Source organism: Alligator sinensis, unplaced genomic scaffold, assembly GCF_000455745.1.
Source record: "Alligator sinensis unplaced genomic scaffold, ASM45574v1 scaffold402_1, whole genome shotgun sequence".
Taxonomy (NCBI): domain Eukaryota; kingdom Metazoa; phylum Chordata; order Crocodylia; family Alligatoridae; genus Alligator; species Alligator sinensis.
This window is the reverse complement of record NW_005842089.1, coordinates 612,037-634,517: the sequence shown is the minus strand read 5'-3', so window position 1 is coordinate 634,517 and position 22,481 is coordinate 612,037. Positions and strand designations below refer to the sequence as shown.

At 53.2% G+C, this 22,481-nt stretch overlaps 1 protein-coding gene across 1 annotated transcript in view; it reads left to right on the top strand.

Annotated features, from left to right (window-relative positions):
• The window catches only part of MPRIP (myosin phosphatase Rho interacting protein), a 127,162-nt gene that overhangs the window by 46,716 nt on the left and 57,965 nt on the right, over positions 1-22,481 (top strand). Inside the window, exon 4 of the mRNA XM_006023929.3 lies at positions 17,180-17,331. Coding sequence (XP_006023991.1) covers positions 17,180-17,331 — 152 coding nt within the window. The remainder of the gene's footprint in view (positions 1-17,179; positions 17,332-22,481) is intronic.

The following is a 22,481-nucleotide window of genomic DNA, read 5'->3' as shown; positions in this document are numbered from 1 at the left end:
CTGTTCAGTAGAAGCTGGTCAAGACATTTTTTTCCCTGTTCATTTTTTACCCAAATGAAAAGAAAACAAAATACCTTTTTCTTTCCCCTGCAACACTTGTTTTGGGAATTTTTTGTTCTTTCTTTTCAGGGAAAACTTTTCAGTGAAGAATGCTAGTGTTCATGGGATCTGACCAAACCTAGCACACGTTTTTCTCTTTTTTTCAGTGAGAAATGAGACTGTTTCAGTAATGCATCTTTTCTTTTTCTTTCAAGCTGAACTTTTGTTTCTTAATCTTTTTTTGTGGAAAATACTGACCTTTTTCCAGCTGGCTCTGTTAGTGGACGGTTGTGCTTCCTGGACCAGTGTAGGTTGAGGTGTTTATACTGTACACGGCAGAGGTCGGGGCCCTTAGCTGGCGGCTTTGAACAGCTGCGACTCCCTTGGTTGCATTGTTAGCAGCATGGTGACTAGTGCAAGCTTTGGGAGTGTGTGCTTGCTACTCTCTCCCCTTAAAGCTGTGTCTAAAGGGAAGCTTTCAAGATGGAAAGCTCTGGATCAACGGAGGTCTTTCCATCCTTCCCCGCTGGGGCTCTGATGAACGGGAGAGAGGCTCATGTACAGAGCAGCTCTTCTTGGTTTAATTCCAGCTCTTGGTCATGGGGCTGCTTGGCCAGGATATGATCTGTGCACAACACTTCATCAGGAAAGAGGAACACAGAGGCTCACGCCACCTCTAGCCTTGCTGTCTGCTTCAGCTCCTTCTCTGCTGCTCTGACTTCTGACTGACCCTGGCTCCTAGTCCACCATCATTTGGGCTCCTCATTTTAAGCAGCTTTGGCCTGTGGTACCAAGCCTGCAGGGAGCCAGTGCTGGATGAAAGAAACCTGCTGACCAGGGAGAGCTCTGTACCAAACCTCCGGGCAGGAGTTTCCTGTTGCTGGAAGTCTGTCTCTGTCCTGTTGTCCTAATGCAAGGGAGACAGTAGAAGCGAGACTGCTAGCCTGGCTCTCTCAGCTGTGGTACCCTCCATCCATGGGACTGTATTTGTGGTCCCATGGCAACATAACTGGTTTGTATCCTCACACCGAGCCTCCCTGATGTAACCTCTTTGACTGTGAGGTTCACGGAGTCTCATGACTGAGTCATGGCTCTGGGACAGCTGGAGTATGTAACCTCCCTGCAGCTCTGGAGATATCCAACAAGAGTGGCATGTTCCCATGCTGTGCTGTTCAAGTGACTCCACGCAGCACGCGTCTTCTCCTGCTCCACCCTGGAGCCAGCGGCCTGCCCGGCTCATTCCAAACACTGTGCTTGTGTTGGCAGTGCTAATGCTGCTGGGAATGGCTGGTCCTGAAATGCCCACAACTTCGAGAGCAGTGGTTCTCAACCTTTTTTGTATCGGGGACCCATTTGTGAACATTGATGGTTAGTCTTGATCCAGTGCCCCTCACTCCTGACCTGCTGCCACCCATTCCCAGTGTGTGGGGCAGGGGGTGTGTGGGGCATGGAGGGCCCCAAGCAGCCCCTTGCAGGCTGGGACCCTGCCCACCTGCAAGGGAAAAGACACGGTTTCCCATGTTTTTATCTTTTAAAGGAGAATCCATTTTTCAAATTTGTTCTTTTTTTTAACATTTGTTCGCAACCCTTTCATACATTCTTGTGGCCCACTTTTGGGTAGTGACCCATGGATTGAGAAACACTGCTCTAGAGGACCAACATCATGTCCAGGGCAGCACTCAGCTTTGATGCCAAGAGCAGCCTGAAAGCCCAGATTCCCCACAGTGCCTTTCTCCCTTTTTCCTGGGTTTTTGAGACAATCTTGGAGGGAGGGAGCTTTGCTTCTGTGTAGATTTTTATTCCATAAGCCTTTGCATGGGGTTTAAACACTCTCATCAAAGTGTCTTCTGCACCTTCCCTTAGCTGTCCTAAGCATTCTGAGTCAGGTAATTCCAGGGGACAGGCTTCTTGGCCTGGATTTGGTTAATGAAGCCAAGTGTGTGGTACAGCTTGACCTGTGAGGAGAGGTGACAGTGCTTTCAATCCCTTCAGTAAGTATAGGGTGGCTTGCTTGCAAGGAGCTGGTCTTCTAGAGCAGCATTGCCAAAGAGCAAAGCCAGCATCAGTGCATCTTTGTCATGCAACTGTGTGCTCTGAAGGGATGTGTCCATTGAGTCTTCTCAGAGCAGCTACAACGGTACATCCCTGGCAGGACCTAAAAATACCCTCCTGGCTTAGATTTTTGGTCCATCTAAACTGGCTGCCTTCTGTGAGAGGTCCCCAGTCCTTGCCTGGTTCAGAGGAAGGTGAGAACCCACTATGGGTCGTCTAGTTTCTTGTCCAGTGTAAGGGGTGAATCGCGCAGGACAGCGGTGCAAAGACCAGGGCATCGGATGATCTGGAGCCCTGAGTATTTGGACTGGTGTGAATGGGGGTAGGAGATGAGCCCTTCGTGGAACGGGCTGTTGGATAGAAGATCAGGTGCGTGGGTGACCTGGCAGCCGACAGCCAGGAAGCAGAGAGAGAGAGGGCCAGTGCCAGCTCTGGGAAAATAGCATCCCCAGTAACCTGCGTCCTTCCCACAACATGCGACGTAAAGCACTGTGATCTTTTGCCTCTAGGAACTTTAATTACATTTAATAAGCATTATCCACAGGGGAGCAGCCATAGACAACAAAGCAAAGCGACTGACTTGCTCAGAGCTATGTTATTTCTTATGGAGCTGGGACTAGAATCCAGGTCTTCCAGCTATTCACCCAAGCCCATCTCTAGGAAGCAGGCAGGAGCTGGTCACCCTGTACTTGTGGGTTGATCTGTTGTGTCCTTGGCTGATGCTGGCAATGGAGTGGGAAGCGGGAAGGAGGAAGGTCGCTCCACACACGTCTCGGTGTTCAGAATTTGTGGAGGCCTCAGGAATGATTTTGTTGCTTGGCATGTTCAGATTGACACGCCGGGGCCCTGCAGCCTTTCGGGTGGTGGTGCTGGAGTCCAGGAATGCTGTGCTCGTTGCCCTTCCCAGACTCAAATTATGGGTGTTGATCAAGGGCCGAGTAGTTGAAATTCTCCTCTCTTGCCCAGCTGCCTCCCTGGCACTTGTGGGACAAACACGCCATGCAGCATGGGCTAATGTAGCTCCCTGACATGTCCAGCTGTGCTTAGGTGTGTCAGGAGAGTGTCTTTCCCCACCCCTTCCCCATTCCACATCTTTTTGAGTGACTTTGTTTTAAATTTCCCAGCCAACGACTTGTGTGGAAAGAGGGAAAATTGCAGTGTGCTGGTGGATGAGGGGAGAAGTGTGTGCACATCTGATCTTGGCCTCCGGTTGGAGTCCAAGTGCCACCGTTTCAAGACAGCTCCCGGGTTTCTCAGTGGGGAGGTCAGAGGCCTGGACGGATCCAGCTCCCCAGTAGGGTGGGTTTGGGGGGGGCTGTCGCTGGGCCCTGCCAGTCTGGCACATGAGGTTGCTCTTGACCAGGAAGAGTTCAGCCTGTCTCGGGCTGTGTCAGCATGGTGGTGGCAGAGTACCACCATCTTTGAGCATGATGGAAACCCAGGTCTCAAATACAGCTTAAGTGGCTCCCCTTAGGGTGTCCTCAACACTTCATTTCCACCATTAACACGTGTAGAGCAAGGGCAGCCAGGGCTTATTTCCTCTGTAGCGTGATTTGCCACGGTATAGACATGTCCTCTTCCTGTATGAGTGCCTCTGGTGACCTAGGCTCCATGTGAGAGAGGGGTCTTGGTGCTGCTTCATTACCTCTGTGGTGTGCCCATTGCTTGGGTGGGTTTTGCAGGCAAGTTCAGTTTCTGGCAGGCTTCCGTGAATGGATGGATGGCCTTTCGCAGTGAGGGGGCGGCTCGCTGTTCACAAAGGACTCACACAGTTCTGTCTTTGAGCACGTTCCCTGAACAGAGCCTGGAAACTCACTTACATGGCTGGAAGCCCAGAGACTTCTCCCACCTCATGTCTCAGTTTACCGCTGCTGCTGGTAAAAACCAGAAGAGCAGCCTCCCTGACTAATTTGCTTGAGGGAGCTGTGTTGGAGATGGGATTCATCCCACATCCAGGTCGAGAAGAATCTCCCCTGCACCAGACTCTTGAAGCAGCTGGATTTCCAGTGCCAAGATCACTCCTGACATTCCCGGGATGCTCCACAGACAAATGGCAGATGTAGGTGGGTGGTCATCCTGATGATATGAGCAGCACCATCGAGGGATCTTCGCCCTTGTTCTACATAGCTGCATCACAGTGGTCTCGTTTCCTTCCAGCCAGTGCTGAGTAGGGTGAAGCAGGTCTGCGTGTGGATGTTCCCATTTCCCTTGAGCTCCCTGGGTCTTTCATGTCTTGTTCCCTCCCCACCCGGGGGTAAGTAGCCCTGAGTCAGCCCGGGGCTGCTGTGGCTTTGACTTACTAGCCCAGGGGCTGCAGTGGCTGCAGTGCTGGCTCCAGCTTGCTGCAACAGCTCTTTCAGTTTTGCTTATGCTTTGAGATAGATAGGCCTGGGGATCCCTGGATTTAGGCCTAGAACTGGCAGCAAGTTCCGGGTGCCAAAATCCCTGGGGATATGTGGGGTAGGAAGTGTTGCATTGGGTGTTTCCACAATCTCTGTATGTCCCTGGTAAGATCCAGCAGGAAGGCTGCCTGTGCACAATGATTCAGCTTGTCTCTTGCTCTGCGGGTGATGGGAGCAGACAGGGCCAATTTGGAAGCAGGCAGTTTTGAGTTCAAGTATCAGAAGCCAAATGAGCCTGACCCAAAAGACGACTGAAGTTTCTTCCCTGAATGGCCGGCAAAACTGAGATCCTTGGCCAAGCCCCTGTCTCTCTCTGTGTGCACAGTAATGGAGCGTGAGCTCAATGGGCTTTTGATATCTTCCTCATTGCCATGGCAACCCCCTTGCATGCCGCGGATATTTTCTTCCTTTTTGACTCGGGCTGGTGGGCCTCGATCTGCTCTGCTCCTGAGGACGCCGGCCTGGCAGCTGGGCACAGATGAGGATGCCTGGCTCTTCTTTCCCTCGGCCGCTCCAGGGAGGGGAAAATTTTTTGTATTTTGAATATTTAGTTATAATCATCATGTCTCAGTCCTGACCGACCTGGGGCTGCAGCATGTTCGGTTCGCGTTGGGACAGGTTGCTTGCCAGCTCCCTTGGCACAACACTGCCAGCCAGAGTCTGCTTTTGGCAGTCCCGTGCTTTTGATTTAAGTGTGGGTTCTCTGCTAGGTGGGAGGCATGGGCTGAGCTGTAGCAGTGGTCAGCGTGGGACACCTGGCTCTGCCATGAACCCTTTGTTTGATCTCAGGCACGTTACCTTGGCTCTGCATTTCTCTTTCTTTAGACTGCAGGCAATTTGGGGCGTAGAGAGAGAGAGAGTGTGTGCGCGCATAAAATAACTAGAACCGTGTCCTGATTTATTTTATTTTTTTTTAGCTGGGGCCTGGCACCACGTCAGCTATAGACTAGACTGAGATGAGCATGGCCCGCTCTGCTCAGGCCCTAAGCTCAGATGGAAACCGCAGTGACTACCAACTGTGGGGCATTGCCAAGCTGTGACCCCCCCCCTTTCCCCCCGTTTTCTGCAGGAGACCTCATTTGGGTTGCTTCAAAGATGTCCCATTTCCTGTTCCTGGGAGGACAGTAAAGCAGAGCCCTGCGTGGAGGGTTTCCTTGGTTTCTCCCCAGTTGTAGCAGCCATTTTGAAGAGAACAACCTTGTAAAAGTGAGGCAGGGTGTGGGCGGTGGGTTGTGTGTGCTTGTGGCAGCTGTGCCTTGCACCGTCCAGCAGAGAAACTGTTATCCAGCAAGCAGCAGCACTCAAGTCCAAGTCCAGACCTTGCTTTGAGGTGGATAACAGCTGAATGCTGTGCGCACGATGTGAGAATCTCCATATAAGGCCAGGATTGCTCCAGATCCAGCTCCTTCAAACAGCCCCCAGCTGAGCCCTCGCTGAGGAACGCTTCCACCCCCAGCTGGGCTCTGCAGGGAGCTGAGCTGGGTCAGTTTGGGGACCTGGCTGATCCCGCAGCCTGGGCTGGTCTCCAGGGGTGGATCCTGCGTTCAGAGCTGGGAAGAGCCAGGGAGGATGGGGGTGCAGGGTTCCTTTGTGCCCTCCCCCCAAAAACCCCTTTGGATGGAGTTCTGTACCCATTTCATAGATGGGGACCTGAGGTGCCAAGTCTGGGTCTTGTCCAAGGTGGCTGTGTCGTCATGAGACTTGCAAAGGGAGCCCAGGAACACCTGGCTCCTGGGGTGATGCTCAGGCTACCCCAACCTGCCTGCCAGGGCTGGTCTTGCTGGCAAGGCCCCTACCCTGTGTTTAGACTCCCTGTCTCAGGGAGTAAACACGGGTTCTTCTTCGAGGCAACCCCTGGCTGAACTCACTACCCCCAAGTTTTAGACTTCTCTTCCCCCTACCTCACAAAATGCTAGACAGAAAGATATTCCTTTTCCTCCTGGAGGGAGGAAGCCTGGAAGTAGTGTGACGCTTGCTTTATCTCCCAGCTCAGGCCTGAGGAAAGCTGCTTCAGGGGCCTAGCAGGCAGAGACCAGAACCCACATGGACAGGGTTTGCCTCCATTCTCCAGGGGTCCCCCATTCTCCGTCTTAACCAAGAGCAGGAACTTCTCACCAGCCCCACACATGAAGGCTACACAGGGCATGGGTCGGGACCCCAGGCCTGGGGGACGAGGTGGGATGGGACTGGTTATTGCTGGAAGCACAAGGCTCCTTGCTGATGACTGAATTGCAAAGGGAGTCGTGTCAAACGTGCTGTATGGATGACCAAGGGAGAGGAAAGCTAGTGCTGCAGGAGGGGCAGTAACCACGGACATGGCAGACCTGCGTTCCAGTCCTTGCCACAGATGTCCTGTGTGACCACGGGCGAGATTCGCAGTCTCGGCTCCCTGGGGATAATAGCACTGCCCTGCCTGCCAGGGATGCTGTGAGGATGAGTACGTCAGACCAGAGCAAGTTTAGGGGCAAACATGGTGAGGAGAGAGGCTCTAGGGTAACTTAGTGCAAATTGCCTGGCAGGAAGGGCCTCTGCCTGGGGCCCCTGTGAGTCTAATGCCAGCTTTTCATGAGAGGCTGAGAGAGATGCTTGGGCACCACAGGGCGTGGGGCACTCTAGAGCTGCTGGAAAGATGCAGGACAGATGGATTTGAATCCTGGGAGCTCCCACTGTGGGCTGCTGGGGGATGGGAGACAAGGGCTTGAGAGGAGGCTGCAGAAGGGAGAAGGTGAGGACAGGAGAGCCAGATTTCAGAAGCCAGATCACTTGGCTGTGGCTGGGGTGGGCAGCTGGACCATGCTGCAAATGGGGAGCAGGAGCTGAGGCAGGGGAGGGAGGGTGAGAGCCTGGTTTCCTTTCCCCTTTGATGACTCAGTGGATGATTGCTACAGTCCCTGCTTTTGCGGAGCCAGCTAAGGTCACTTTCAAGAGCCTTTGTCTAATTTAATAAATCCAGGCTGCTAAGCCTGTTAGATGATCTATAAGAATGTAATGAAATCTGCCCAATAGAGAGCACCCGTTCCAGGGCAGTCGTATTGATAGCATTGTGTCTAGTGGCAGGAAGCACAAAATGCTCATTAAGCCGTGCCATTGTCCCAGCACTAGTCACATGGTGCCACGGAGGGTTTCACTGCAAGGGCAACGCAGAGTCCCTTGAGGCTTCTCTCCAGCACAGCCGGGGAGCACAGAGACCAATGCCTCCGGCCCAAGGGGCTTACAGCTCTGATGCACAGAGGGGCCCAGCCTGGTTGCAGAAGAGCCCTGGAGGGGGCGTCGGTGGGTCTGGGCTCTTTCCACTTCTTTACTCCTGGTGCTGGTTAATTCCTTCCCCCAAAGTTTTCTCATTTGGGTCCTCGTTCATTCACCAGCTCCCCGTAAATGTTTTTGCTGGACTCCGGCTTGTTTCAGTCCTCTTTAGTATCTGGGACAGAGTCAGAAACCCTCAGACTGGGGTGGTTTCCAAAAAGGAGATGTGCCAGAGCCTGTATCCTGGAGCAATGGTGGTGCCATCAGGTTGGCGTGAGAGTTCAGTGGGTAATAAACCTTGGTCTTTCGTAGCAGGGCGTTTGGATGCTGGTGCCAAGGCAACCCTCCTGGCGTGGGAGAGAAAGAAATGAATCTTTGTGATTCTTAGCAGAAAAGTAAAAAATATATTTTTTGTTTGCTTTTTTTCCCTCCCCCATCGCACTTGCACACACACTTACACCCCTCTTTCCCCCCAGCTGCATTTGTTAGATAATTGTCCTTTGCATTTCAAAGATAGTAATAGGCCATCTTTGTGTAGATCAGCTGCTAGGATGGCAGTCGTTGCCAGCTCAAAGGAAGGACATGGTGGTTGGTTAGACAAAAACATTGGCGAGTTCAATGTTGTGCTCTTGCTGTTGCTAACACAGTTGGGACTGGGCTGGTGCAGGCAACGGTGGGAAAATAGGCAAAAGTCCAGCTTGGACAGGACTTGGGGAGCCTGTAATTGCTGTAGACCAGTATCTTAAGCTTCCAGCCTTCTTGAAAAGTTCATAACCCCGCGCTGCTTCCTCTTCTTAGAAACGCATGGAAATCAGGGTCAGCCCCAGATGAACCCTGTTTATTTATAGGACCAAGCTTCTGCATCCTAAAGATGAGCTTGTCTGTGCAGGATCCGGTACGCTGAATGCGGACTCAGCACCACTGCTTCTGTTCATGTCTGGCTCTCCCTTTAGTACGCTGCTAGCTGGTCATGGTTTCTCTTAAACCCAGGATGTATTCAGAGGGTTTGCTTCCTGGTCTCCTAATCAGCCGGCCTCCCCAGAACACACCTTACCACCTTGTTCACTCCTAGCATGGGAGGGAAACAGCGTAAGGGGCATTTGCTGGAAACGAGCCCAGTGGCCGTGAGTAATTCAAAGGCCCCTAATTGAAGTAGTTGGTGGATCTCAGTTCAGTTCCCATGGGACAGGTGCCCATATCAAAACAGCTCCCAGAATAGGCACTAATGAATACCCTTGGCAGGGAGGCCAAGGACCAGATGGGGTCAGAAAGACTGAACCAGCTCTCACAAGTGCTTGTTCCAGGTCAGGATTGTCTGGCATTGGGCAGACATCTGGCTTCATCTTCTGGAGCCTTCTGCTGGCACAAAAATTTTGGGAACCCCAGTGCTTTCAAGCTTTGAGCTTTGGAGAACTGTTACCGGACCACCTTCCTGGTCCTGCCTTGGTGTTCAGCCTCCTTCTTGGGAGACGATGGAGACCAAGCAGGGCCAAATAGGAAGGTGATCTCAGTCCAGCAGACCCTTTCCTGTGGTGTTAATGGGGATGTCCTGTGTGCATGGTTTGGCAATGGCAGCTTTGATGTTCCAGCCTGGGCACATGGCTCTGCTCCATGTGGTTTCTCAGGGAACCAAACAGCTGCACTGGTTTGACTGGAAGCCCTGAAACTTCAGGACAGTAGCAAAAGGAGAGGCCAGCCTGGCTGTGGGTGAAATTCAGGAGCATCTCATGCAGGGTCAGTGCCTTGTCCTGAGTTCCTCCTTCTGGAGTGAGGCTTCGAGGGGCTGTGAAGGGTCAGAAGCACCTCCCTGGACTTGTTTCTGGAGAGGCTGTTCTCTGTGATGGCTGAGGTGGGGAGGATCTCTGAGAACAGACCTGCTAGCAATGCCTGGAGCAGCCAAAATACAAAAGGGGCAGATGGTTCTCATCCTTCAGGTCCTTGTCAGAAGGACCGCCCCTTGTCCTAAGCCATGAAGGTCACTTCATCAGAGTGATGAAGACTCCTTGGCTGATCACCCTCAAGGACCCCACAGCCCATCAGAAGGGTTCCTGCTGTGAGGGGTGGATTGTGCTACCGTACAATGCATCCAACGTCACGTGAGGTCTAGAAACAGTGCTCCCAAGCTGATGGTGGCTTTGAGCTGGGTCTAAACATTGGTTGCTTTATACAGTCCTTCATAAGGTTTAGCTCTGTGTGGCTATCAAGGCCTTGATTCTGCCCCCATTGGCTTCAGGGATGCCATGTTGGGCCTGAGTAACCCTGTAAGTCTTTCAGGGCCTAGATGATGGATTAGGCTATGATAAAAGGGGCCGACTCCTTCATGCTCCATCTGGCTTGCAGAGAATCCTATGAGCTTATGCTTCCTGTACGGTAGGGCCAGGAGACTGCTGACGGCTGCCTCCCGTCTCCAAGCACATGTTGGGTTGGTGCGTGTGGGTAGATAGTGGAGCTGCTTTGTTTAGTTTCCTGAAGAACGCAGAACTGGGGACACTTTATTCCTTTCCTGTTGGCTCTGATGTTTCCATCTCGCCCTGTGCCGTCAAAGATGGAACCCCATCAGGAAATGATTCATAGCTTGCACAAGGCAGGAGGGAGGTGGAGGGGGAGAGACAAACATCTTCTGCGTGTCCTTCTCCGCGGAAGGTCTTTGTGTCTCATCCAAGTTCGCTTGGAAGGCGGGTTGAGTTTATAAAAGTGGAAAGTACAGCACAGCGTGTCTTGCATCTCCGTACCCCTGGGGGTGGGGAAGAGTGTGTAAGCTTTTGTGTTGGAGCCATCCTGCACGCCGTGGGCGCGCATGTATATAAATATGGATCTGTCGGACCCGAAGGGAACGCTAATGCAATTCCTCCCTGGCTGCTCTTCCTCTGGTGATAATGAACAGCATGGAGGTCTGCCGTTGCTCATGCTACGTGCGGGGGCTGCCGCACCCTCTCTCAGCTCTAGCCTGCTGTATACAGAGCAATAGGCAGTGTTTTGTGTTTGCTGTTTTCCCGGTATGGGGATGCCCTTTGGTGCACACATGGCTTTGCTCACTGCCTCTGTGTACTTACCCCTGCCACGTCCTGGAGTCCTCCCCTCCCACCTCCTCCGGCTTCCCCGTTGAAAATGCACGTGCGCAATCTAAGGATGCCGACGCTCCATGTGTAGGCTCCCAGTGATGTCAGTGGGGGAGCTGCAGGCATCTAGCAGGGACGCAAGGCCTAAAACCTTCAAGGCAAGGGCTGTCATTTCCCTTTCATTGCTCCCTCTCGTTGGGAATGGGGAAGATCGTCCCATTGTAGGTCATGAAAGACCAGAGCACCAGCCTTCATCCTGGCCTGCTAATCATAGGCCTGACTCAAATCCAGAGGCCTTCATTGACTTCCATGGACTTGGGGTGAGGCCCCAAAATGAGTATCCACATGTGGTCCTTAGTATAAGGGGTCTGCTCTCTGAAGGGGTGATCGACATGCCTGCCTCGTGGCTGCTCTAAAGCACCTCCTGTTTTAATTTTCTCTAGAGGGGAGGCAGGAACATAAATGCAGCTTCAGAACCAGTTGGGAGAACTGGCTTTATAATTCAGTGGGTCTGCTGCTGGGAGTGGGGCCAGGCTACACCCCTATAGTTCATGGGATTTTGGGGCTGTCTGCTGATCCTGGGGACCAGTTGATGCAAAGCCCTGTCTGGTTACTAGTGGATTGATACCTGCAGCAATGCAAAGCCTCAGAAATTAAATGCATCGCATCATGACCAGCCAAGCCTGCAGTGCGCTGGGGGGCATCTCGCCATCTCAGGGGCTTTCCAATGCTGCTGTTGCATCGCAGCTTCTTCTAAAGCAACCTGGGACCTGGAAAAGAAGACAGGCCAGCTCCTTGCAGGGCCACCATGTGAGAACCTCTCTTAAAGTTGCTCTTTTTGTACCCTGCAGTACGATCACTACCCAGTCTTTATAGGTAGCCAGTTATTGTCTTCAGATGTTGGGGAATTTGGGTTGCAAAGGCATTGAACCAGAAAAACCGCCAGTTCACCAGGGCACTGCTTTCCCCTCCTGCTCAAAGTTTTCTCTCTAGTTCTTCTGTTGTGGGGTGTTTTTATATTTCTTTCCTGGCCTCTGTGAGTGGGTGCTTGTCCATCCTGTGGTGTTGGCACTTACCTAGCTAGCCTCCAAGTGGCTGCTCCGACTCCACAGATAGAAATAAATACATGGGACAACTTTAAATAATTCCTGGGCTGGACTCCTGCCTGCCCAGTTCTGTCTCTTCCTGGGGAAAGGCGCAACTGTGTGGGGAGGACAGAGTCGTCCGGAGAGGCCAAGGAGCGCTCCTCTGTGGAGCTTCTAATAAGCGGTTGCATGTCTGGTGTCCGCTGTGCCAGTGGTTTTTCTCTTTCCTGTCTTGCAGGCAGCTGTGCGATGAGGCGGCTGGTCTGTCCACTGCAGGGCACAGGCATCTTTCAGGATCGGTGACCGACTCAGGGGTGTCTGCTCCTTCCACTTAGCCCTGCTGGCAAGGCTGCTATTTTGAAGAGCTCTTTGCTCCAGGGAGGCTTCTGATTCCTGTTCCCTCCCTGAGTGGGCATCCCACAGGCGAGGCGTATACCTTGACCACACCCTGTTACAGGAAGTCTGTTGCCTGGCCAGGTTCTCCCCTGCCTTGTCTTGGCTGGGCCCTGCGTTCCTCATCTCGTGGGCTTGTTTACTGGGTCCCAGTTGATTGCGTGATACTGCAGCCCAGGCAGCGTGGTGGCACCCTGGCTCAGGCCTGGCCCGTTTCCCTCTGCTCCCACTCCTTTGCTTGTCTGCTCCAAGCATCCTCTGTTTGAGGGGCGGCTAGAGCAGGTGTGTAGGGGCTGCTTGGCTACGTTGGCACTAGCAGAGGAGGTGGAGAGTCAGCACCGAAAACTCTTGCTAGCGAATCCACCGAGCAAACCAGGTCTGTGCTCTCTGCTCTGGCCTTGTCCATAATAAAGAGTTGGTAACGATGCATAGCTGTAGCATAGACAGGGTGCCGGAGTCTCTAGTCAGAAATCTTGTGGTAGAGGCAATGTCTTTAATTAGATGAACTAGATAATTGCAAATAAAAAAATGATTTGCAAGCTTTTGGGCTCATGCAACCGTCCTTAGGCAAAGGAAAAATACAATGATTGTTACATTTCTCCCAGGTAGAAACGAAACTTCATATTGCACAGGAGAAATGGAGGTTGGTATAAGTTCTCCTGGGTAGAAAAGTTCATTTTATGCAAACTAGGCTTGGATAAAAGTTGAATCGGTCTATTTAGCTCACAGGTGTCTGATGGCAAGCAGGTGTCTCTAGTCTGCTGCTGAATTGAACAGGATGCACTTTCACCAGTGCAAGGTTGGGGGGGGAGGAAATCCTTTCATGCACCCTGCTGTCTGTGCTGTTGCTGAGATCAGATACCACCAGGGATGATGGAAGATGTGGGTACCGCCTTTGCCCTGCTGCAGCACCGAGCGCTTGCTCTAGTCAGCTTGGGTATTTGTGCAACACAATTGGCAAATATTGTGAACTCTGCCAAGGGGATGAGATGGGAGGACCAGGGATAGGGTTTGCGAGGAGCTGCCTTGCCCTGCCCTAACTTCTTCGGGGGAGTGTTCCAAGTCCACACCTGAAACCCCTGCCAGGAAGTTTTAGGATACAGATAGCAAAAGAATGAGAGAGTCAGTGGCCAGGGGTGCCCTTTGTGTTGGTAAATAACTAAATTCCTCATGGATAAGTCTCCTCCTGTCCTGCAGGTTGGCCGGGCTCTTATCCCTGGCAGAGGAATGGTCAGGGCGGGGAGTAGACTCGAACCCACACAACAATCCAGTGCAACCTCCTGGTTCTGGAAATGCTTGTTCTTCTGAAGCCAAGCAAGGAGAAGAGGTTTCTGGAACTCCAGTGGGAGCTGGAGGAGGCTTTTCCCTAGGATTTTTATAGCTACCAGAAAACAGTTTATCTTTATTGGTGTGCAAGACAGAGAAAAACCCTCTTCTGAATAGACTCCTCACGGCATGGAGTGAAAACCTCAGGCTGCATTTTCAGAAACAAGTGTCATTGGTCTGTGTCTTAACCAGATCTCAAAACGCTATGCAGACAAAGGCTGGGGTTATCAAAGGAGCCTCAGGGTGCTTAGGTGTCTGCTTTTTGGAAGAGGGACCTGATTTCAGAGAGCGGGCAGTCCACCTCTAGATGCCAGGCCTCTTTCAGGTGCCCGGGTGGGCACCTCGGTGTTGACACACCCCAGATCACTGGTTGTCTGATCTTGGCTGAAGTGTGGTCCACGCGGTCTTTTTCTCCTCTTCTCTGGCAGTTTTGCTTGTTAGATTGTAAGTGGGCCAAGGACCATTTTAATCTGTACAGTGCAACACTGTACCTGATTAGTCCCCAAGCACTACGGTAATTAACACAATTAAGTCTCAGCATTGCTGTGTGGCAGGGAAAATATTTTCTGTGTGGCACAGATGGGCAAACTGATGCAGAGCAGAGCTAAGTGATTTGCCCAGGATCTTAGTCAGTAGCAGAGTCGGAGCCAGCTCTGGGACTCCTGCTTCCCAGCGCCATGTGCATACTACTGGACTGTGCTGCCTTTCTTTTTCTTCCTGTTACATAAAAAGGATCGGCTGCTCCTGAAGGTATTTTGCTGGCACCCGAGCTGGTTTCCATGGCAAAGCACTCTGCAGCACTTGCCAAAAATAATCCTCCTTGCTGGCCTTGCCATCTGCAGGGGGAAGGCAGGAGTGCCAGGAGGAGGAAGTGCCAGTGGGGCGGCTTTTGGATGCTTTCTCCATGCCCTCTCTTCCACTTCAGAGCACTTGAAGCTTGTCGGTCCCTTCCGCTCGCCACTTCGTGGCTGTGGTTGTGGTCTGAAGTGGTGTCTGAGGGGAGTAGGCGAAGCCTGAGCCTAAAGGCAGAGGTCCTGAGAGCAGCCCAGCGGTGGAGCACTCACTCCTTGGTGCCCCAGGCCCTGTGTCCGGAGGTGGGGAGGGTCCAGGGTGTAGGCAGCTGCAAGCGGGCCGAGCCAAGGCTGGTAAGCTTCCAGCCTGTGCTATTTGGGGAGTCAAGGAAGTCAGGCTTTAAAGGGCTCTGCGTGGGAGGCTGCTGCCAGCTGAGGCAGCTGGTGGTGGTGATGGGAGAGGGGAGCTGCGGGGGGGCCGCGTTGGAGGAGATGCTCTAATCGGATGAGAAGGGAGGGCTGCTCCAGATGGACCTGTCAGCTCCAGTCAGTGCTAACACCTCTTCCCCAGCCGCTGCCTGCCTCACTTCCTTTCTGCTCCCTCTTCTGACTCCATGCAGCCTCCCTTGGCTCTTCATCTCCGTCCTGCACCTCCTCTTCCTGCTGTCCCTTCTTGGACCCTCTCTGACTTGTGCCAGGAGACCTGAGCCCCACTTGTGACAGGCCCATCACTCCCTTCCTTGTTGCCTCAGTTTTGTGGCCATTCCCCATCAGGGAGATACTGCAAGGGCTCTGGGCAGTGCTGGCATCTCTACCTGTCCTGCAGCTGAAGTGTGGGGGCGGCGTGGGTCCATTGCACCCTCCCCGTATGTTTTCAGATGTCCCCTCATGGGCCTGTTGGGGCAAACCCAAGCCTCCTCCAGGCATTTGAAGATGACAGACCTCTGCTCCTGTCAGCAGAAAGGAGTCCTCTCCAGGTAGAGACAGTTACCACCATGCTCTGTTTGTGACCTGGAAGGGAGCACGTGGGAACACAGCCGTGGCTGTAAAGGCAAAGCAGGAGTGTCTGCCCTCCAGGGCAGGGAACAGCGAGCTAATCCCTTGCTTCTCCCTGCTCTGGGTCTGATGGTCTGGGGAATCCTGCCAGTTGCCTCTGGAAAGGTTCTGGCTTTTGTCTGCTGCCTGTATCTGGGGAAGTGGGGCAAGCTGCTTTGGATGACGTGTAAGAGCAGAGAGCCCGTCTTGCAAGTGAAGGGACGATCGGATGGGGTGGAATTAGGAGCCCACCAGGGGAATTAAAGGCATCAAAGCCTCGGCCTGTGTTTGCACAGGGATTGGTGCTCCGTGCCGGCTATGCAGGCTCCCCCAGGCAGGGATGCCTTGGGAATCGCGCCTTGCCAGTCGTAGATGCTGCCACAAACCAAAGATAAACAGCAGCGTTCCAGCAGGGCTGGAGCAGAGCGAGCTGGCTGCCTGGGTCTGCGGGAAGGCACTGCTGCTTTCCCAGGCCTCTGATAAGGAGGCTCTCGTCTTCGTAGCACGCAGCTCTGGGGCGGCCCTGTGGTTGGTGTTTCCTGCCCTGGTGTCTTAGTGCTGCGCGTGAGCAAGTGCGGAGCCACTGTGGATGCAACTCCTCGAGTGGTCTTGGCTACTGGGACCCGCGTTACCCCTGCCATGGAAACTTGTCCCATGTCTGGGGACAATTGTAGGTCTTAAGGCCAGACAGGGCCGAGGTGTTAATTGTGTTAATGAATCGTGTAGAAGCTTTGTACCCAGGCCTGGTGGTTTCTGGGTGCTTTGGCATCTGCCTGCTCCTCTGGAGAGAGTGCCAAGTGGCCACCTGCTAAACATGAGGGTCTTGAGCTGATGCACCCAAAACGCATAGGCTCTTTTGAAAGCTGGAGCCTTGGACTCCAGCTGCACTTTGTTCCAGTTGAGGGAGAAGGTGAGAGTGCAGGGGTGGCGCTGCTGATGCTGCGCTGTAAGCATTAGGACCCAGGTCTCTCAATGCTGGGTCTTGCAAAATAAACCAGACCAGAACCTGGTCCTCTTCCCTCAGAGATCTTGCTCAGAGCTCCTAGTGCTGAGCATGGTGACTGTAGCCCTCAGACTGCGCTCCAGCACGTCTAGTCTGTGCTGGGCTGGGAACGTCTGCTCGTGGCAGCTACCTGTCCCCAGCATTGTCATAGGCAGTGTCTAGTGGGGCAGCTCGAGAGGGAGTCATGCTAGAAGGCCTGGAAGAGGCAGAGGGGAGTACCATCAAACCCCAAACCAGCTGCAGGAGGTTTCTGGGTGGGGGGAGGCTGTGACAGGTCAGCTTGGGCCTTGCGGAAGGGTAATACTTAGAACAAGGTGGAACAGCAAATAGAAGTTTGACTGTCTGAGAGCTGGTATCGTATCCAAGCACAGAAGTGCTGGTGGGCTCTGGCAAGGCCCCCACGAACCCTGCAAGGGTGCAGAACTTGCCCTGGACACGCAGGGGAAGTGCTGTCTCTGGTGGGAGTTGGGACAGAAAGGGGTCAGATCTGTGAATTGCCATGACTCGAAAGCTTCCAAGGGGACAGCTTGACTGAGGCTTTGCATGGCTGAAGAGTAGCAGGATGGGATGGCTGGAGCCAACCCCAAGAGGGAAGTGGCAGAACTGTGACTGGGGTGGTCGGCTGGGCTCCCTGGGGACCTTGTGAGTAGACAGGTTTGTTGAGAGCAGGGTTTTGTGCCACCAGCTGTGGTGCCTGGCTTCGTGCTCAGCTTCTCCGCTCCCCTTAACACATCTCTCCTCTCTCTTCCAGCCCACAACCCTCCCCCAGGGCACCATCAACATGAACCAGTGCACAGATGTCGTGGATGGGGAGAGCAGGACAGGGCAGAAGTTCTCTCTGTGCATCCTGACCCCCGAGAAGGAACACTTCATCCGAGCTGAGAACAAAGAGATCATCAGCGGGTAAGCGGTGGGCCTGGGGGGAGGCCAGGCCCACCTTTCTTTAGTGCGCGCTTTGGAACCGGGGCCCTGAACAAGCCAAATTCAGTGTTGAGTCTCAAAGTCGCAGGCTCAGATTGCTTGCTGCACATCTGGGCTGGCGTGCTCACTGGGGGAGAAGTTGGAGGGATTCAACTGGTGCTTAAGGTATGTTGGCAGCTGCTTGCTAAAGGATGATGGCACAGGTTGCTCTCAAGTCCCTCTTACCAGGAAACCTTTATCTCCTGCCACTTTTCGTCCATTCCCCTTTGGCAGAGGCAGGTTTTCCTCTTCTCCTCCTCTCCCTTCCTCAGACCCCCATGACCCTCGCATGCTCACAGCAGAGCAGAGGGCAGTGTGGCTCCCTGTAGCCGACTGACTTCCTGGCTTCAGGGACAGGATCGATATTCAGACCCTAAGGTTATGCCTGCAGTGTCTCCCCAGTGCTGTGGGGCCACCCCTCACAAGCATGCCCTGACCCCCACCATCTCATGTGTACCAAACCCAGAGTGATGAAGCCGCTCTGGCTGTTCTTGACAGGTGTGCGTCCCACATGCTTGGGACTGGGGTTGGCCTGTGTCTGTGGGAGCAGGCGGGCAGGACTCGCTTGGAAACCGTAGAATGAGCACAGGGGACTCAGCATAGACACATCCTGACGGTCACTAGTTACTATTGAAAATCTTGGCCTTTGCACCAGTTCTTATTGTCTGCTGTTGATGCCTATCTCGTGCATTGACGTAAAACCACCAGGGTGTTTGTGAAGAGGAGAAACTCCAATTGCCCTGTGCAATGTCCCTTAGTGCTTTAGAAATGGACGGGTTTGGAGTGCGAGGGAGACTGAACTAATCCAGGAAAACATGGGGGCCAGCGGAGCAGTCCTCAAGAGGGCTTGGTGGTCTTGGAAGGGAATGGGTTAGAAGGGGATTGATAATAAGGAGGCGTGTTATTGTGTGGCCACGATTATACCATGGGATCCTGAGCAGTGACCTACTCAGCTCATGCTCCTCACAAGTGAGTCATAATTGTGGGTTCCAGCACCTAGGTGCATTTCATTTTCAGAGCACTTTGCCAGGATCCTTCAGCATCTATTTAAGGCGTGCCCTGGCTTTCCTCAGCCCTCCTTGTGCTGCTTAATTATCGCATGGTTTTTTCTCTCCTGGTACCAGGCCAGGAATGAGGGAGGATGCCTCCTGCCCTGCCCCTGTTCAAATGCTCGAGTCTCTCCTTGGCATTTCCATCCTGGTCTGTTTGGCTCTTTGGAATGGGGTTTGTCTAGAATGTTTTCATGGTACCACACGTAATGGTCGTGAGCCCTGCCATGTGCCATGGCTTCCCACGGAGCCTCCTGCTACTGTGTTAATGGCCCCCTATATGGATAGCTGTGTTTCTCCTTGCCTGCATGTCTAACATGGCAGCTTGTGCATTGCTTGCTGTTTGCATGGCTGCAACAGTGAAACTAGCTTGGTTGGTTTCACTTGTTTCTAGCTGGGTCTTCCTTGCCCACGAGGTCCGAGCTCAAGGGCCTGATGTTTGTGGGATGCATTTAAAGGTATGATGGCCCCTTGAATCAGGTTTTGGTTTGAAAACATCACGAGGAGCTACCTAAAGAAAGTCACTGCAGTGGGAAGGTTTGGCAAACAGGCTTGCTCTCTCACTGCCTCAGCATTGTGCATTTGACAGCCTTTGCACTGCCCTTGCTGGTGTTCGCCCCTCTCCACGCCTGTCACAAGTGGGTCAGTTCTTGGTTGCTTCTTTGTGGTATTGCAGTCCATTGAGCTGCTTCCCAGGTTCCGCACGGAGATCTGACTTCTGCCAGAGTCCTGGCTGCTAGGACGTAGACCCAGCAAGCTGCTTTTAGTGCTAGGCCACTGACTACCTGCCATTTAGGAGTGAGCCGTAATTACTGAGTGACTGGAGACCTGGTGATCCAGGGGAACTAATTGATTCTCTGATTTCAGGGGGAATTCTCTTCTTTAAATCAACTCTGAGATCTTGGGCCTGATCCTTTTGGCCAAGCAAGGCTTCCCTTCAGTGCCCCAGGCCTGGTCTCCAGAGAGCTGTCACCTGGCCCGTGCTTCTTGCAGGCATTTGTTCCCTGTGTTTTTGGTTCTTGTTGTTGCAGCTGGGGCAAACCTCTGCCTGTGTTTGCCGGGAAGGAGAGTGGAAAGGGTTTGGTGGATCATTTTTTGTCCCCTCCCTCCCAGCAGAGCCGCTGACCTCAGAGGAAAATAAAAATGATGGAGCTTGCTCGTTCCCAGGCCTGCTGCTGGGACTGTTGCCTAGCTACGCCCAAGGTTAGGCTGCTCAGGGGAGAGATATCCCGTGTGTGCGTTTTCCTCCATCCTCAGGTGCGGGAGGCTGAACCAGAATCATTTCCCTGCCTCCCTGCTGTCCCCCGGTGGGCGAGGAGCAAAGGGAGCCTCGGGTTTACCTGGTGGAGCAGCAAAGGCAAGGAAGAAAGGACACCTAGTCTGCATGGCGAGGGGCACAGAAGAACCGTGGCAAAGTACTCCTCGCCCCGCAGATCCCAGCCCCCAGGGCTGTCCCCTCCTGCAGTTCTCTCCCCGAGGCAGAGGTCCCATCCTCCCCTTGCATTCCTCCTGCTCGGGTGCTCTCTGTTGCCACTAAGGCCCCTCACCCCAGCTGCCGGGTGACAGCATCCCCACCCCACGTCTTCTGCTGGTGCCCTCGGCTCAGGCTGAGAGCTCCCGTGGGTAGGGCCCTGTCTGGCTGGGTTCACCCACCCAAGCAGTCTGTTAGTGGAGCAAATGGATCCATTTGGTTTCTTGTTGGTCCTGGGGGAAATCCTGACATTTCAAACCAGGTTTTCATTGAGAACTGGAACAGAAGGTCAAATAATAAAGGCCACTGCCCACCTAACTCCTCCCTCCACCCCCCCAAAAAAAAAAAAAAAGGTGTTTTCAAGCTGGAGATGCTGGAACAACAGATTCTGATGCTTTGCATCTAAGCCATTGGGTATTTCACATCCCGTGGTGTTTTCAGAGTCTCCGGATTCAACAGCTGTCATTGCGACAGCATCTTCCCACGGAGGCTTTCAGAACGGTGCTTCCTGGCAGGGTGGCTTTCGATGTGAAAAACGATTCACCCAGCCCTGCCTAATAACCAGAAGAGGGTGAAGAGCCTCCCTTTCATATCCCTCCTCCACGCCCCATGGAAGTGTCTCTGCACTTGTTGGGTTCTGCCTGGGCTGGATGGTAGGATCAGCCTTCCAAGGACATTGTACTTTGGCCTTTTACATGCTTACAACTATTTCCCTATCTCTGTGGGTGTGCATCTTGCCACCAGCTGCCAGGGCTGGATCACTGATCAGACCTGGAATCTCTAGTTTATCTTGCGCTGTCTTGGTCTGTTGGACTGTAGCCTCCCTCATGTGCCAGAGTTGTCCTGACCCCTCCCAAAGCAGGAAGCTGAGGAGCCAAGTGCTGGGCCACAGCTGCTTGCTTTGCCTCTCTGGTGTGCCACCCTCATGAGGGTTCCCACCAGCTGCAGAGCCAGGATGCTGAGGAGGAGCCTGCCTGGAGCCCCCTCCCTGCCCCTGTGTAAGATGAGAGCAGATCAGGGAGCCAGGTCTGAACAGGTGGTTGGGGTAGCAGGTAGCAAAAATGATCCCAGCTGTGCTGCCATCTCTTCTCTGGTGCAGTCCCGGAGAGGCTGGGTGGGGAGGGGACAGGAAAGGGCCTGTATGTGCAGTGATTTCCCTCTCCCTCCTTTTCCAGCCTTGGTGCCAGGCCTTGCCCCAGTGCGCTCCGGTCTTTGTTGCCCAACCTGCCTGTTCCCAGTTGGAGGAAGCAGCGGGCAGGGTTCTGCTCTAGGGACCAAATGGTGCCTTGGTCTGGGATTACAGTAGGATGGGGCATTGCTTTGATTTTTAACCTGCATCAGGGCTTGTTTCCTGAGGTTGCTCTCTGGGCACAGGATGGGGGATTGTCATTTGGGGAGACTTGGGGGGGGTCTCTGCATGAGGCAGTACTGATGAGGCACTTGGGGAAAGCTGGCGGTCTTTCTTAGATGGGGTGGTCAGCAGCCTGGTCCGCACTTAGGCAGCTATAACCTCCCCATACTCGCCACCAGGTGCCAACATTGCCATGGCTAGAAGCCTCTGGACTTTAGGTGCAGCTGCAGGAGCGAGTGTTGCCTCTGTCGCATACCTGCAGCAGGCTTGTTTCCCCATTTTGTCTTTTTTTGTGCCCTTGAGATTTCCCCCGTGAATCCTACAGGAGTTGCTTTGGGAGCTGAATGGAGTAAGGGAGCAAGCAGTTACCTCCAGGGACTGCTCAGACCTGTTCTACCAGCCTGGCTCCAGTTTCTGGGTCTTTAGCACGTGCTGGCTCTGCAGCAGCTCCTGCTTTTCCCCCTCTGCCGACACATGACTTCCCAGTCTGTAGCTGATTGACAGCATTACAGGCTCTCTCAGCGGGTCCTGCTCCTTTGACCCAGCCTTTCCCAAAACGTACAGCTGTGCCCTCGTCTCCTCCTGTGCTTGGCTTTTCTGCTCTGTCATGCCCTGGAACATTGCAAAACGGCCCTGTTTCTCCTTCCTCTTTCTTCCCCTGCACTGTGTGTCTTGGCTGGCTCCAAATCCCAGCTCAGCCTGCCATTCCCAAACCCTGCTCTGTTTGCTTCTGGGAATGCTGAGAGAGACGCACGCTGGATAGCAAGGTGGGGCTGATTTATTGCGCCTTGGCCCAGCATCTTACTTCGAAGCGCGGCATTTGCTTCTGACTGTGAACATTAATCATCCCAAAAAGTCACATTTGGTTCCAAGCCAGGGTAGTTTCATTTGCAATTGCAACGCGACATCAAGACTTCTCCCCCCTCACTTGGATTTGTTTTATGCTCATTGCATGCTTCTGGCATTTATTGCCTAACCATAACGCAGCTGATGTGGTCCTCCCAAACTGTTACAACACCCGCTCTCAAGGAAAAAAAAAAAGATATAGTGAACTGAAGCATGGAACACTTGAATCGGCCATTGTCATCCTGATTGAGCCTGAGTTAATTGAAATGTAAGGGCTGCTTATCAGGACATGGCAAGAGCCTGTAGAGAAATCCACAAAGCAAGTGATGCATGGCAAGTGCTGGGCTTTTTAAGAGCGTTCTCTCTCTCTCTCTCT